The sequence below is a fragment of the Danio rerio genome, chromosome 11, assembly GCF_049306965.1.
Source record: "Danio rerio strain Tuebingen ecotype United States chromosome 11, GRCz12tu, whole genome shotgun sequence".
Taxonomy (NCBI): Eukaryota; Metazoa; Chordata; class Actinopteri; order Cypriniformes; family Danionidae; genus Danio; species Danio rerio.
The window spans coordinates 36,421,665-36,437,500 of NC_133186.1; the positions used below are offsets into that span (position 1 = coordinate 36,421,665).

Here is a 15,836-nt window from a genome sequence, read left to right on the forward strand (position 1 = left end):
ATAATTAGACAACTAGAAACAATTAATGTACTGTAACTAAGAAATAGATTTCTATTGGTATTAAATGAGACCTATTATGCCCCTTTTTATAAGATGTAAAATAAGTTTCTGATATCCTTAGAGTGTGTATGTAAAGTTTCAGTTGAAAAAAATAAATAAATAAAAAAACAGAAAAATAACAGGAAATTTTTTTTATAACTGCTCCTTGTAGGATTTGATCCAAATTATGCGGTTTTGGTGACTGTCGCTTTAAATTTAAATGAGATTGTGCCATTTTTTTTAAAAGAGGGCGGACCTACAAATGCCTGAGTTTCAGCATAGTGGCAGATTCAAAAACAAGACTACTTCCTATGCTAATGAGGGAGAGATCGTCATTAATGGGTGGGGCTTTCCTCGTCTGATGACACGTACAAAGAGAAAATGTCTATCACAGTGTTACTGCAGACTGTTTTTATCAAGTGTGATTATGAAAAACAGAATTTATAATATTAATTCTTTACACTTATACAATGCTGTTTCTGAAAACTTAAAGCGCTCTACACATTGGGGGGAATCTCCTCATCCACCACCAGTGTCCAGCATCCACCTGGATGACATAACGGCAGTGAGTGGTGGAGAGGAGACAGAGTGATGAAGCCAGTTATAGGGGAGGCCATGATGGACTGAGACCAGAGGGCAAATTTGGCCAGGATGCCAGGGTAAAACCCCTACTCTTTTTCAAAGGACATCCTGGGATTTTTAATGACCACACAGTCAGGAACATCATTAACATCTCATACAAAAGACAGCGCTCACTGAGCAGTACCCATCACTATACTGAGGTGTTAGGACCCACACAGACCACAGGTTGGGAACCTCCTGCTGGTCTCACTAACACCACTTCCGGCAGCAACCTAGCTTTCCCATGTGGTCTCCCATCCAGGTACTAAGCGGGCACAGTCCTGCTTAGCTCAGTGGGCAACCATGTGAGAGTTGCAGAGAGCTAGCTGCCGGCTATTAATAAAATTGATTAGATTAGATGCTGGTTAAATTCACACACTGTTGCCACACAACTGTGTTTAAACCCCTTATAAAAGGGATTTTTGCATTATTATTGTGAATATATCAACATCATGTGCTTTTTATACTGTATCCCAATAATGTCATATTTTTTACACCTATTTCACACACAATTTTAAATGTTGATGTTGTTAATGGATTATAATATTTTGGCTGATTAAAATTAGGTATGACACAAACAACAACTCAAATAAGAATAAAAAATACTCTCTTAAGGGTAAAAGATTGCAGATTTTCCAGTTAATAAGTGAATTTCAGACTCTCAAAGACAGCTTTGTTAGCTGTCTGTCATGCTGAACGCATCAACATTCATCCTTACAGTTCTTGTAGCTGGGCTGGCGGAAAGGTTTTCCTTTGGAAAAGACGATGGCAACAATGAGGTACTGAAATGAGGAGATGAAGAACAGTGTGGTGTTCACATCATTGACGATATTTTCTTCTTTAGTCCCGGTGGAGTTACTGTAGTTATTCATGTGATGAGGAAGAGAGCAGTTGTAGAAACTGTAAATAAAACAAGCAAATTAAAAACAAAATAAAAGTACATTCATAGGCAAACACGCACTACACTCTCAGACACAAACAAATGTGGACAGTCACACAATGTCCTAATTACACAAGATTCCAGCGGCAAGAAACTTGGATGTCTGCACCAAACATTTTAATATCAGCCACTGCACACCCGGTGAAATGGTCCTTAACTTGATTAAAAGTATATAGGCTGTACTAAATTCCTTATTGAGTTTCAACCAGACTTTTAAACATGCGTGTGATCTAGAAGGGCGTTTTCAGAACACTGATGGCAGTCTGTCAGTAAATCTCTCTAGTTTGCTTTCATTTTCATTCTCTCCTGCTAGGTTTCCGTTTAAAAATGCGAATGAACTATACGCAAAACTGGACTATAGCATAAAAGACGTGTGAATAAAGCAGCGTTTCTATCCAACGAGTCAAAGTGAACAAAATTGTCACTTCCTAATTAAATGTCGTCAAATATCAACAGAAAAAAATGAATTTGCTGCAGTAGGAGAAGCTGTGTCAATACTTGCTTCATCTAATAAATGACTTGCACCTCAGAAGGCAATCCTGACATGCAGTGAACGCGCTGTGGCGTTTGAAGGTGTCAGAAGCAGAAAACAGACACTTTTGATTCTGGAAGTCATTAATAATATAATAACACTAATACTTAAACGGTTAAGGCATTTTAGAATGACCAAAACAACATTTCAGATGGTTTACAATATGCTTAGCCGGCTGGTTTGTCTATTTATACACATTTTTACCATCACATGATCTCTTGTAACAAAATCACAACATTTTTTTAATGCGTATACAGGAATTTGTGCGGTAAAAGTGTTTCCATCATAGTTTTTGCGCATCTTTTCTTATTGAATGAAAAGTTTATCCTACTCAGTTATGCACATATGTTTTTTGCGCATTTTAAAAATGTATGTTTCCATCAACCATTCTTTATACATGTTTACCTTGTGTGTATATATATATATATATATATATATATATATATATATATATATATATATATATAAAGTATTGGTTTAGCCTCAAAAGTATTGGTTTATCTGATCATGCTATTGGTTGCTTTAAAAGCTATCTTACAAATTGAAATCAATGTGTGCAAGCAGATTTTTTATCTTTTTTTTAGTTTAGTTTATTTGTTTACAGGGTCAATGCACATTAATAAACATTACTGTAAAATGTGCCAGAATTAGCCAAGAATGGCTATTTTTCATTCGTAGACCCTTTACAGAATGTTAAAAAGTCACACCTAAAATAGAAGCACAACATTAAACATTAAATACACTTTCATAAGAAATACAGTTAAAAAAGTAAAGAAAAGAAAAAATAGAAAAGAAAAAAAAAGAACAGACTGATGGGAGCAGAGGACAAAAAGCCAAAGACAACAGTACAGATGTGTCTAGAATACAGTACTAATGCTGACAATGCTGATTTGTCAATAACCAATTTCTAACATGAGACTGAAAAGAACGAAAAGTGCATGATCTTCTAATTGTTGGTGGGATGGAGTTCCATTCCCTAGCAGCTCTCACTGAAAATACAGATTGACTGAATTTGCTTTTTTTGAGAGGAATAATGCAGTCCCCTCTGTCACCTCCTCTAGTAATTCGTTGAGCAGTCGTTCTAATATTTATAAACTGATTTAATGGTGAAGTCGGGTTATGTAAAGTCTTAAACATTAAACAAATATGTACATATGTAATTAAATTTTCCCAACTAAGCAGGTTGTATTTCTTTAATATTAAACAATGGCGATATTGAACTGATTTCTTATCAAGGGTTTTTATGGATTGTTTGTATAAAGATTTAAGTGGCTTCAGAGTAGTGATGCTGGCTTGGGACCAAGTGGTTAAACAATAAGTGATGTGAGAAATGATCATGGAGTGATAATAGATTAGAGCAGCCTCACATGACATCTGATCACGAATAAATCTAAAATTTGCTAAACTGAATCTGACCCGGTTACAAACCTTTTTAACCTGAGACTGAAATGATAGTTTTGAATCTATTAAAACTCCAAGGTACTTGTACTCAGATACAACTTGTAATCTTTCCCCTGATACAAATACATCTGGTACTACACTTAGCCTACCATTCTTAGAAAAAAACATACACACGGTTTTAGAGATGTTCAACTGTAAACAGCATTGATCTAACCAGGCTGAAAGATGTACCAGTGATTCTGTGAGTCTGTCTGCAACTTGTAACACACTACTACCATGAATAAATATAACAGTGTCATCCGCATACATTTGTATGTTATTGTTAGGACACATAGATGGAAGATCATTGATATATAAAGTAAAAAGTAAAGGGCCCAAGATAGATCCTTGTGGAACACCTGTGGATATACCTAGAGGGGCAGATTTGTAATTTTGTATATTAACACACTGTGTGCGACCAGACAAGTAAGATTCTATCCATTTTAAAGTTTGTGGTGAGAAGTTAAAACCAACTAATTTGGACATGAGAATTCTATGATTTACAGTATCAAAAGCCTTCCTAAAATCAAGAAACACAGCCCCAACGATACCCCCCTTATCTAATAAAGACTTTACTTTTTCAGTAAAGTAGCAATTTGCCATCTCACTTGAGTAGTTTGCTCTGAAGCCAAACTGCAATGGATGTAAAGCAAAAGAACTATTATTTAAGTAATTTGTAATTTGTGTGGCTATCAGTTTTTCTGCAATCTTTGAAACTATAGGTAAAATACTGATAGGTCTGTAATTACTTGCAGAGTGTGGATCGCCACTTTTAAATATAGGCACAATGACAGATGATTTCCAAGCACTGGGGAACATCCCCTGAGAAATGGACAGATTAATAATTTTGGTGATCGGCTTTACTAAAGACTCACTAATGTTTTTTAAAAGTATCACATCCATCCCAAATATATCTTTTGCTCTGGATGATTTAAGAGATGTAATTGCTCTGTTGACGTCTGATTCGGAAACTAACCCTAGAGAAAAAGCTTGTTCTACTGTATTTACTTGATGAACTTCTGAATAATTGGGAGAAAAACACTGTGTGATTGAAACTACAGAGTCCACAAAATAATTATTAAATACTTCAGCTATATCAGCTGGCTTATTAATCATTTCCCCATTTACCATTAATTCAATTGATGACCTATCTTTTCTTTTATCTCCTTTTAAGTAGTTCAATTGGTTCCATATTAATTTGGAGTTACCTCTTGCTTCTTCAATTATTCTCAGGAAAAAATCTGCCTTTGCTTTTCTCATACACTTTACCACCTTGTTTCGTAACATAGTGAAATGTTGGTCATGTTTCTAATACTTTGAATGTAACTAAAGGTGTTCCACAGGGTTCAGTATTGGGACCTCTTGTTTTTACTTTATATATAAATAATACTGATCAAAATATAAAAAATGTCTATTTTCATTATGTGGATGATACAGTTATATACACAGCTGCATCTACACCTAATCTGGCCCTTTCTCAACTACAGATCGCTTAGGAGTTAAAATTAGTTTTAAATGCCAATAAATTAAAACGTATGCTATTTTCAAATTCAAAACAAGCCAAGCAAAAAGTAGGTCCTATTACTTCTACTCATGGTGCAGAGATTGATTTGGTGTCCCAGTACAAATATCTTGGAATTTTAATTAATGATACACTTTCTTTTAGTACTCACATTCAGCAATTGGTGAAAAAATGAAGTGATTTTAAGCTTCTATTTTAGAATTAAGAACTGCCTTTCTTTTTATGCTAAAAAAAAGCTGGTTGAGGCAACATTCATGTCGACATTGGACTACGGTGATGTTATCTATATGCATGCTTCGTCTTAAAGTCTGAATCCATTGGATACTTTTTACCATGGTGCGCTAAGGTTAATAACTAATTTTAAATCCCTAACTCATCATTGTGTGCTGTATACTAGGGTAGGTTGGTCTGCTTTGTCCATTCATAGGCTCAAGCATTGCCACATCCTTGTTTACAAATCTATACTGGGTTTACTCCCATCATATTTACAGAATTACATTTGTAAAAAGCCTGTTCTTAACTATGGTCTTCGGTCACAGGATATTTATTTACTGGCTGTTCCTAAAGTGCGGACTGAGATGGGGAAAAGGGCTTTTAAGTAAGCAGCACCTTTAGCTTGGAATAATCTGCAAACACAGTTGCAGTTCAAAGAATGGATTTCACTACAAGCTTTTAAAAAGCCTTTAAAAGATGTAGAGGTTGAAACACAGGTTTGTAGATGTTTTTCAGTGTGATTCATGTTAACTGTAAATTGGTTTTGTTTGTTGTCTGTTGGACTCATGTGACTTGTATACTGCCTAATCTTGGCCACGGCGCTCTTGTAAAAGAGATTTTTTATCTCAATGTGTCTTTCCTGGTAAAATAAAGGTTATAATAATAACAATAATAATAATAATAATAATATTAATAATATCCAAAGTCCGCATAAAAATAGGTGGATGGAAACATAGGTAATGAGTAGTAAACGTGCCCTCATGACTGTAAGTTGATTTATGTTCCTTTATTTATAGTAATCCCGTTTATCATGTTATAGTAATTCTGCTGCGGCACGGCCGACTGATATTATTAGTTTATATTGGAGTTTATAAAATGTGAAAGAAGACTCACGGGTGTTTCCTGCGCCTATATTTAGCACCTATTGCATCATATTTTATATTCATGTTAATTTGAAATCTATGCTGAAATAAATAATTGTGTTACTGTATACAGACAGATTCTAAACCACACACATTACCACCTCCGCCCATTTGAAAACTGTAAAATACTGGAGGATGTAAAGTGCCACATTCTGAAGAGATAAAACATTAAACGTCATCTATCTTCTGTCACGCTTCTTGCTGGGGCTCCGTAGTGAACTAGCACTCCACCCAGATAAAAAGAGTATTACAATCCTTTATATAGGGTAGAGTGACTGATGATGTTGGTTTGAATGGAGTCACTGACTTTCATTTGTTAGTAATTTAATTTTCATTTCATTTTTATTTTCTATTTGCTGCTGCTTTGAGTAGAATGAAAATAAATGCCACGTAAAATGGAGTTTAAGCTCACATTGGCAGCATTTAACACTGAATAAAGCACATAATCTGTACCTGAGGAGATCATTGTCATAGCAGTTTATGGTGTTGTTTTGCAGCAAAGTCACTGAAATACAAAAACGTTTCTAAAATAGAAATTTTGTGCATTGCTTTAGCAGATAGTTAAGACCTTTTTCATGTTAATTTGCGAATTCATTGCAATACCATTTTATCGGAGCCGCGTCATGTGAGAGAAGAGATTATTCAATATGTGATTCAATATATTAAGATACAAACAATCTCCTACATTCATCAGCAAACATCAGTAGGAGATTTTCATTTTAAAAACTGCAGTGTTGAACTGAGCTAATAGGACAAATGTTCTTCAATATGAGGAGCGTTTGAATGATCTGCAGTGGCACTAATGAGCAGGAGAGGTTAGACTCACTCAGGCTTGGAGTACCAGTCCAGCCTCTGGATCAAGAGGAAGGCAATGATCTGGAAAGCCAGGCAGATGAGAATCTGTGTGAGGACTGAGAAGAGAAGAGGACCTGAGACCAGGCCAGAGGGAGGCCTGCGGGCCACCAATTCCTTCCACGCAGAGTTCAAACTCACTGAGAGCGAGAGGGAGAGAGAAAAATCATCAATACACACTGCATACAAATTACACAATAACTCAATCTCATTTCAAATTAAACTGCAACCACATGAAAACATATTTGACCTTTTTTTTGCAAATAAATCATATTTGAATCTAAAATATGCGAAAAAAATTATTGTAATAAATATTGCCCGTGTGGCCTTCATGTAAACTTACAAAAATGACTACAGGACTGCATGTGCACAGGTAGGTCATTTTTTATTTATTTATTTTATTTTTTAAAGATGCATCAAACTGCATTTAAAGGGCACCTAGGTTACCCCTTTTTTAAGATTTAATACAAGTCTTTTGCGTCTCTAGAATGTGTATATAAAGTTTCAGCTCAAAACACCCATCAGATTTTTCATTATACCTTTTACAAGATGCTGTTTTATACTGATTTCCAGCAGGGGGTGGTTTTGTCGTACTGCGCCTTTAAGACGAGTCTTTCCCGCCTACTGTTTCTACATGCCTTCCCGTGTGCTTTAATCTCCTCCCTCGGCTGCGTCAGACAACACACAGACTTAAAGGAAGAAGGTCTCACATAGCGTTTGTGAGAAATACTAAGAACTAATCTTTACTAATCAGCATTGTGAAGTTGCATTGATGAGTCACACACAATAGCATTACAAAGTTCACGCGCACACACGCACGCACGCACGCACGCACACGCACACGCACACGCACACACACACACACACACACACACACACACACACACACACACACAGAGAGAGATGCACACGCACACACACACACACACACACACACAGGCAGGCAGTCAGAAAGAGCGCGCTTAGCACTGTTTTTGCCCTTAAATGTGACAGGATACAGGCTAACCTTCAGTACTGTGTGGATATCTGTTATGCTAATGTACAAAATAAACCTGATTTAACTTCCACAAACCGGGATTGAAGCGTCTTCTTTTATGATTGTTCTGACACTCGGCTGTGCTGATGAAGTAAAGCTGAAGTAAAACGCTGTAATTAATTACACACATACTCTGTTTTAAAACACTTTAAACATGTGCAACTTACTCAATCACATTTCATGATGATTGATGGTCCTAGCGAACAGAACAGACCTTTTATTCCCGGTTGCTTTGCGTATGTCTGCCTGGTCTTGTTGACATATACACATGACTACCGGAACATGTTAATGCGCGCAGCTGTCAATCAATTCGGTGGGCGGGGGGAAATCGCACTCCTACGTAATGTTGCGGTCGGTCTGAAAACTGCTCTAATTGGTCCACCGTTTTTATGTTGTTAAATTGAAAAAAAAAAAGGACTGGGTGTGTTTATATCACCCCAATATGATGATCTATACACTATATATACACATATGTTTGTCCAAATAGCTTGAAAAGTAGATTTTTCACCGTAGGTGCCCTTTAAGTAATTGTTGCTGCACCATTTATTTTTTGGGGGAAAATATATTTTTTATAATTTATCGTTTGCATTTATAATTTTACATTCATTATTATACATTACATTTATAAAGTCTGTAAAAGTTTCATTTTATTTGAGTTGCCTATTTTACTTAATTATATGGCATTACAAAATGTGATGTAATACACAATTCTTTTTTTAATCAATGCACTTTTGATGTAGTGTAACATTTAGGCAAAAAGGCAAATATATATGCATCTGATCCTACTGTGCATGATCAAGTGGACATCACTTTAAAGAAAATGATTATATATAATTATAGTCCTGAATCAAATTTGCTTTTTCGGTCTTATTTAAACCAAAATGATTTTATTAATATTAAAGCGCACTTTGATGATGGAATGTAAACTTTATCTGAATATTCAATGACTTAAAAACATCACAAATTTCAGCATTAATCATGCATGTGAAAATCTGAAATACAGAACAGACATTAGAAATGGCACTCACTGGTGAAGACGATCAGAAGAATGATGGCCATGTCTATGAAGAGAAACTGGAAGTCACCCAGGTTACTGCCAATCTGAAAAGCATCATTAATGCATCAGATTCAAAGAAGCAACATCCACAGCTCAACTAATGAACTTCAGTTATTCACAAACCCCTGTAAAAGAAGTAGAACTACTACACAAAGTTGTTCTACAATAGTTGTAAAGGAAATGCGGAGCTTACGGAGTAGAGCAGTGCGACGCTGAGGCATTGAATAATACTGTAGAGCGCCATGAACTTGAACACACAGAAGGAGGTGATGAGAGCCGCTCTGCCTTCTCTGTGGAGAAACAACATGCACTGTATGAGACTACACACAAACACGACACTTGAAATGTGGTTCTTAAAAAACTCTGTTTACAGTGTTTGTGCTCCAGTTGTGATTGGTCATGACAGCTCACCTGATGAGGTTGGGCACACAGGTGATGCTGGGAGTTGTGGAGGTGAAAGGAGACGCCACTGAAGCCTCCAGTTCTGACAGTGAGATCCCGGCATGAGCTCTCTTCAGTGCCTGAGCAAAACACATACAGACATCATCAGTAATGCAGTCCACAACACAGAGACGACGTATAAAAAACACAATAAAAACAGCTCACCCCACAGTCATTCGCTCCATCACCACACATCCCTACAAAATAACTGCAGGAAAGGGAAAACATGTTAGTACAACTACACTTTCTCTTTAAATATACAGAATTATTAGACTACTTGTAGATTTTTACCTAATTTCTGTTTTTTTAAACATTTCTCAACATAATAGTTTTAATAACTCATTTCTAATCACTGATTAATTTTCTCTTTGCAACGATGACAGTAAATAATATTTGACTAGATATTTTTCAAGTTAGTTCGTTAGTTAGTTTACTTATATAGCACATTTTTTACAACACAACATTGACCAAAGTGCTGAACACAATCAATACTAAATTAAAATAAAACCTACATCACATACATAACATTTAAAACATAAGGCAAACCCCTCAAATTTAAAAAGGCTCAAATGCTAAAGAACAAAGATGGAGTTTCAAATGCTTTTTAAAAACAGATAGAGTTGGAGCATGTCTGATGTGGGGTAAAAGCCTGTTCCAAAGTTTTGGTGCGATAACAGCAAAAGCAAAATCCCCACTTCGCTTACACCGGGACCTTGTTACAGAAAAACTAAACTGATCAGAAGACCTTAGTGCCAAACCAGGATTATACACATGTAGGAGGTCTGATAAGTAAGGTGGTGCCAGATCATTTAAGGATTTAAAAACAAAAATGAATAGTTTAATATCAATCCGTGATCTAACAGGCAGCCAGCCTAGAGAGGAAAGAACTGGGGATATGTGCTCACACTTCCCAGTCCCAGTCAGAAGTCTCGCAGCTGGATTTTGTACTAATTGCAATCTATTCAGAGCATTTTAAATAATACCCACATTTAGAGAATTGCAATGGTCAAGTCTTCCCAAAATAAAAGCATGGAGCACCTTCTCAAGGTCATTAAAAGAGAGTCATTTACTTGTTTGTTAAATGCCAGATCACTGTCGAAATGAAACCCAAGGTTTCTAACAACCTTTTTCAAGACACTAGTATTAAGCTCAAAGTGAAATTTAAAGACTAAATTAGGTAATTAGGCAAGTAATTGTATAATGACGGTTTGCTGTGTAGACAATCAGAAACAAATATTACCTAAAGGGGCTGATAATATTGACCTTAAAATGTTTTAGAAAAAAATAAAAACTGCTTTTATTGTTGCCGAAATAAAACAAATAAGACTTTTTCCTGAGGAAAAATTATTATCGGAAATACTGTGAAAATGTCCTTGCTCTGTTAAACATCCATTGGGAAATATTAAAGAGCCCCTATTATGTATTTTTAAAAATGACCTTCCATGTAGTGTGTAACAACTCTAAGTGAAGTGAAATATCCAGCTAAAGCTATTAAAACTATTGATTCATCTATAAAAAAAACTCATAGTGCTTCAAATGAATCATCTTAATAATGAGTCTTTAGCTGTGCTGTTGTGACATTGATACGGAACTTAAGTCCCTCCCATTTGTTGCGTGCACAAACCCAGGAATTTTTAAACCGCTTGCCTCGCCCACAGACACAGTAGCAAGAAAATAAAGAAAAACACTCTAGCACAGTGGTGTCCAAACTCGGTTCTGGAGGGCGGTTGTCCTGCTGAGTTTAGCTCCAACTTGCTTCAACACACCTGCCAGGAAGTTTCTAACATCTAGTAAGAGCTTGATTAGCTGGTTCAGGTGTGTTTAATTAGGGTTAGAACTAAAATATGCAAGACACAGGCCCTCCAGGACCGAGTTTGGACACCCCTGCTCTAGCAGATCCCGGTTTAATCATGTTGCCAAGGCGTTGTGCTCTGAAGTGTGAGGAAAAATTAGTGTAATTTTCCCTACCCAAAGATGAGGATGTGAAGAGTCAGTGGTTGAAGTTTAATTTTGCAAAAAATACCTCAGCATTATAGCCTAGCCTTGTGCTGTCTTCCTGTCGTTTTTCTGACGAGTGCTTCAGCGATCTAAACGCTTACAACAGGAGATTCATCGGCCATTTATTAAATGAAGGATCAGAAAAGACTATTGATGTATGGGACTTTGTCAGAGCTTGACAGGAACTTCATCAGTGCACAGTTCATGGTTTCTTTCTCCATTTCACAAGTGTAAGTAAGTGCGATTAAAATGGTTGTCCCCTTGTTTTCTCAAGCTTGCAAATTATGCATTTAATTGTTTTTTTTTGTAACTGCTTCTACTGTATCTGGTAAAATCATGAGAATATAAAATCGTGTCTAAAGCCATGGGCGGCCACTGCGATCAGTTGTTTTGGCAGGTATGCTCACACATACACTCTGCACTCCTACTATAAAATTGTTGATAAGCCGTGGTGGGCATTTCTCTCTGTCTCATGCTGAACACAGTCAACCAATCACAACAGACTTTTGCCTTCTACTATACATTTGTCTATTTGCTTATAAAGGCTGTTTTATTGTCAGTAAAAACAGTATTTCTATAAGATATTACAATTTAAAATAACCAATTTCTTTTAAAATATTTTATTTTAATTTCTATTTGGGGAAATAAAAACTATGCAGCACCGTTGGTGCAATCCAAGACCTGTGAAGAAATAATGCCAAGGTATCCATAATCCCGGACCAGGCCATATCCTGAGCTGATGCTGTGGCGGTCATGGAGAAGCAGAGAGCGTGAGACTGATTCCTAAAAGACCACACTGACAGACCAATCTCTGAATTGATCCCATGGACCAGCCTGTACACCCACTGGTGACCTACTCACACCTGCAGTTCTTCACAATGAATATCCAGCGTTCACCAGATTGCAGCTCTGCACAAGAAGTTTCGCCAGAAGAGAAATGGTCGTGGCCAACTGGATTCTCTCAAGGTTTTTTTTCCTTCACATTCGTCAATTGATGAAGTTTTGTTTCTCGCCACTGTCGCCACAGGCTTTCTTGGTTTGGGACTTGTGGAGCTGCACATTGATGGATTTGCTCTTGAGTGTTTTGACTCTCAGCAGTGAAATTTAAACCACACTGAACTGAACTTAAACTCTGAAAACTCGACTGAGACCGTTTCAATATACTAGAACTTCTATGTTAAGCTGCTTTGAGACAATCTACACTGTAAAAGCGCTGTTGAAAAAAAGATGAAATGAACTGAAGTTACTAGGACTTTCATTTCAGGATGTTGATGCATTTCCAACTAAAACTGAATATTGAGTAGGGGCGGGGCTTTCTTTTTGCGCATCATTTCCTTATAACGGTAAAGGCGTGGTTAAGAATATTATGGCGAAAGCGTCAAACTGACGTCGAAAGAGAAGCAAAAGTCAAACTTTAATTAAAGATTACCAAAACAAACTTTTTCCGGCAGCACAGTGGCTCAGTGGTTAGCACTGTCGCCTCACAGCAAGAAGGTCACTAGTACCCGGCTGGGCCAGTTGGCATTTCTGTGTGGAGTTTGCATGTTCTCCTCATGTTGGTGTGGGTTTCCTCAGGGTGCTCCTGTTTCCCCCACAGTCAAAACATGCTCTATAGGTGAACTGGATTAACTTAATTAGCCATAGTGTATGAGTGTGTGGATGTGAGAGTGTATGGGTGTTTCCCAGCACTGGGTTGTGGCTGGAAGGGCATCCACTGCGTAAAACATGCTGGAATAGTTGGCGGTTCATTCTGCTGTGGTAACCCCTGATACATAAAGGACTAAACTGAAGGAAAATTAATGAATAATTTATTTTTCCACAGATTAACTTTACTGATTTACTGATAGTTCACCTAAACAAAAACATTGTGTTCTAGCAAAATAAACATTGTAAACATAAAATTTTACACAGACTTTGTGTGTGTGTCTAAGTAATACTCACTCTACACTTTCTAAAGTCTCCACAAGCTGAGTCTTCTGGTCAGGCGCCATCCTTGCAAACACAGTCCCATGAAGCACCAGCTACACCATGAAAACATTGTAAATATCAAACGTGACACATGCACAGAGATACAGTATAGGGGGAATTAGCGGCCTACTAACCTTCTGCAGCAGGTCCTGGAAATGCTCAATAATTACAGCGAAAGATTTTCCGCTCATGGCGAAGTGATACTGTTCCTGAGATCTGGACTCATCCACAGAATGACCATCTTCCAAAATAATCTCCACCTCCTGAAAACAGAGAGCACAAACGGTGAGAGATCCTGAAGCTACAGCTTTGTGCTTCATCCGATGATAATATATGAAGGTTTTTAATGTACACTGGCAATCAAAGTTTTTTTGTTGTTGTTGTTTTTGAAACAAGTGCATTAAACACGTCAAAGCCTAGCTAATACGATCAAAAAACTACATATACATACACATATATATATATATATATATATATATATATATATATACACATATATATATATATATATATATATATATATATATATATATATATATATAGTTTTAGTTTATATATAATACAATTTAAATAAAACTATATAATTTTTAATAAAATGCTAATAATAGGAAATAACAGAAGGCACAACAAATGTATAATATATATTTGTTAATAAATAAAGGTTTAGATGAACATTTCATCAAAACATTTTAAAGAAAACGTCAGACAGGTGGGCCTTCAAAAGTTGATTGGAGAAACAAGTGGGCCCCAAAGTGAAAAAGGTTAAGAATCCCTGCTTTTTTCTATTGACCTCAGTCTAAAATGCGGAAGTGAGCCTGTTTTCGAGGTTGTTTTAGAACTTCCGATTCAGTTGCCTATGGGAGAAATGACTAGGAATAAACTACTTGCTCTCCAAACAAATGTTTGCATTACTATACAGACCAAGTAGAATAATATATTGAGAAAATATCAGTTTGCAACATCAAGCAGCGTAATGAGCAGTTTTGAACATCTAAAAATGAATGGAAGTAAATGAGACCGGAAGTCTCAAGCCAAAATGATTCAAATGGCTGCGCCTGCTCGTATGCAATGAATAAGGTGAATAGTCTTTGGCTATACATGAAGTTGCAGTTGCATTCAGCAGTGGTGGGTTGTGTCCAGCAGATGGCGCACTGACCTCTAGTTTGGTGGGCTTGTTGGAGTGTTTGCTGGGTTTGTCGGCATAGTGCCAGTTGATCTTGGCAGCCTGTCCATCCTTTGGGGGCACCGCGTCTGCAATAATGACCAGGTCCAGTGGCTGAATCATGCTACAGTCTCGCGCCACAGAGATGGCCGTCAACATATTGTCACCTACAGGACAAAACAAAACAAAACAAAAAAACACTGTAATACTCTCAGTACAAAAAGTGAAATTCCAGGCACATCATGTACCTTTCTGACAATGTCATCTGGCCAAAACCCAGACGTTGCTCATGATTGAAGAGCGGGTACAAACTCAATCTGCTTACGCTCACAATGCCGCATTCAGCCTGGTCTGAACTTTGGAGCGCTTGGCTGGTAATCTGGAGAGCTGAGAAGCTTATTAGACGAGATTCCAGAAATACCTAATGAATTAAGCTTCAGAGCTCCCAGACTCCTGTGTGTCTGGACAGTCTGAACGGCCGACATCTTCAAACTACAGCGGCTCATTCATTCCCCCTTCACTTAAATGAGGTAAGCAGGAAAGCAGGTTTGTAGGACAACAACTGACTGTATATACACACACACACAAGTAAATAAATAACTACAGCGGAAAACATTCCTATCATGTATACTGTGAATAAATAATCTGGGGTCAGAATGATTTTTTTCAGGGTTCCCACTCAATTGTGTGGACATAAAGTGAAACTAAATTTGTCTTGCCGGACCACATAGCTACATAAATAAACAATCATAAATATAAACACAACACTGGACGTAATAGCTATATTAAACCCATACAACTAACATACCAGACTACACCACCTGACAAAATTCCTTTCGCCTATCCAAGTTTTAGGAACAACAAATAACTTGACTTCTATTTGATCATTTCGTCTCAGAAGTGACTTATATGAAAGGCAAAGGCCTCTAGATTAAGCGTATTTTACTAAAATAAAACATGATCATGACTTGATTTTTAATGATTTAATTAGGACAGTAAGGTCTGACTTTGCTTAGACAAAAGTCTTGCCAGCTTGGACGACTGCATCCATACATCTCTGCAATGACTTAATTAACTTATTAATAGTCATCT

General features: G+C 36.9%; 1 protein-coding gene across 12 annotated transcripts in view; it reads right to left on the reverse strand.

The window, feature by feature from the left end:
- The window catches only part of atp13a3 (ATPase 13A3), a 97,826-nt gene that overhangs the window by 15,311 nt on the left and 66,679 nt on the right, over positions 1–15,836 (reverse strand). For 9 of the 12 annotated variants that reach the window (XM_073916924.1, XM_073916923.1, XM_073916929.1 and 6 more), the window contains exons 22-30: positions 14,739–14,911; positions 13,717–13,845; positions 13,556–13,635; positions 9,782–9,824; positions 9,587–9,696; positions 9,369–9,465; positions 9,147–9,219; positions 7,057–7,222; positions 1,379–1,560 (exon numbers count right to left, since the gene is read on the reverse strand). In XM_073916924.1, coding sequence (XP_073773025.1) covers positions 1,379–1,560; positions 7,057–7,222; positions 9,147–9,219; positions 9,369–9,465; positions 9,587–9,696; positions 9,782–9,824; positions 13,556–13,635; positions 13,717–13,845; positions 14,739–14,911 — 1,053 coding nt within the window. Of the gene's footprint in view, positions 1–1,378; positions 1,561–7,056; positions 7,223–7,621; positions 7,751–9,146; positions 9,220–9,368; positions 9,466–9,586; positions 9,697–9,781; positions 11,990–12,334; positions 13,636–13,716; positions 13,846–14,738; positions 14,912–15,836 lie in introns of those variants that run through there. The other 3 variants (XM_073916931.1, XM_073916932.1, XR_012387252.1) reach the window with 2 other exon arrangements.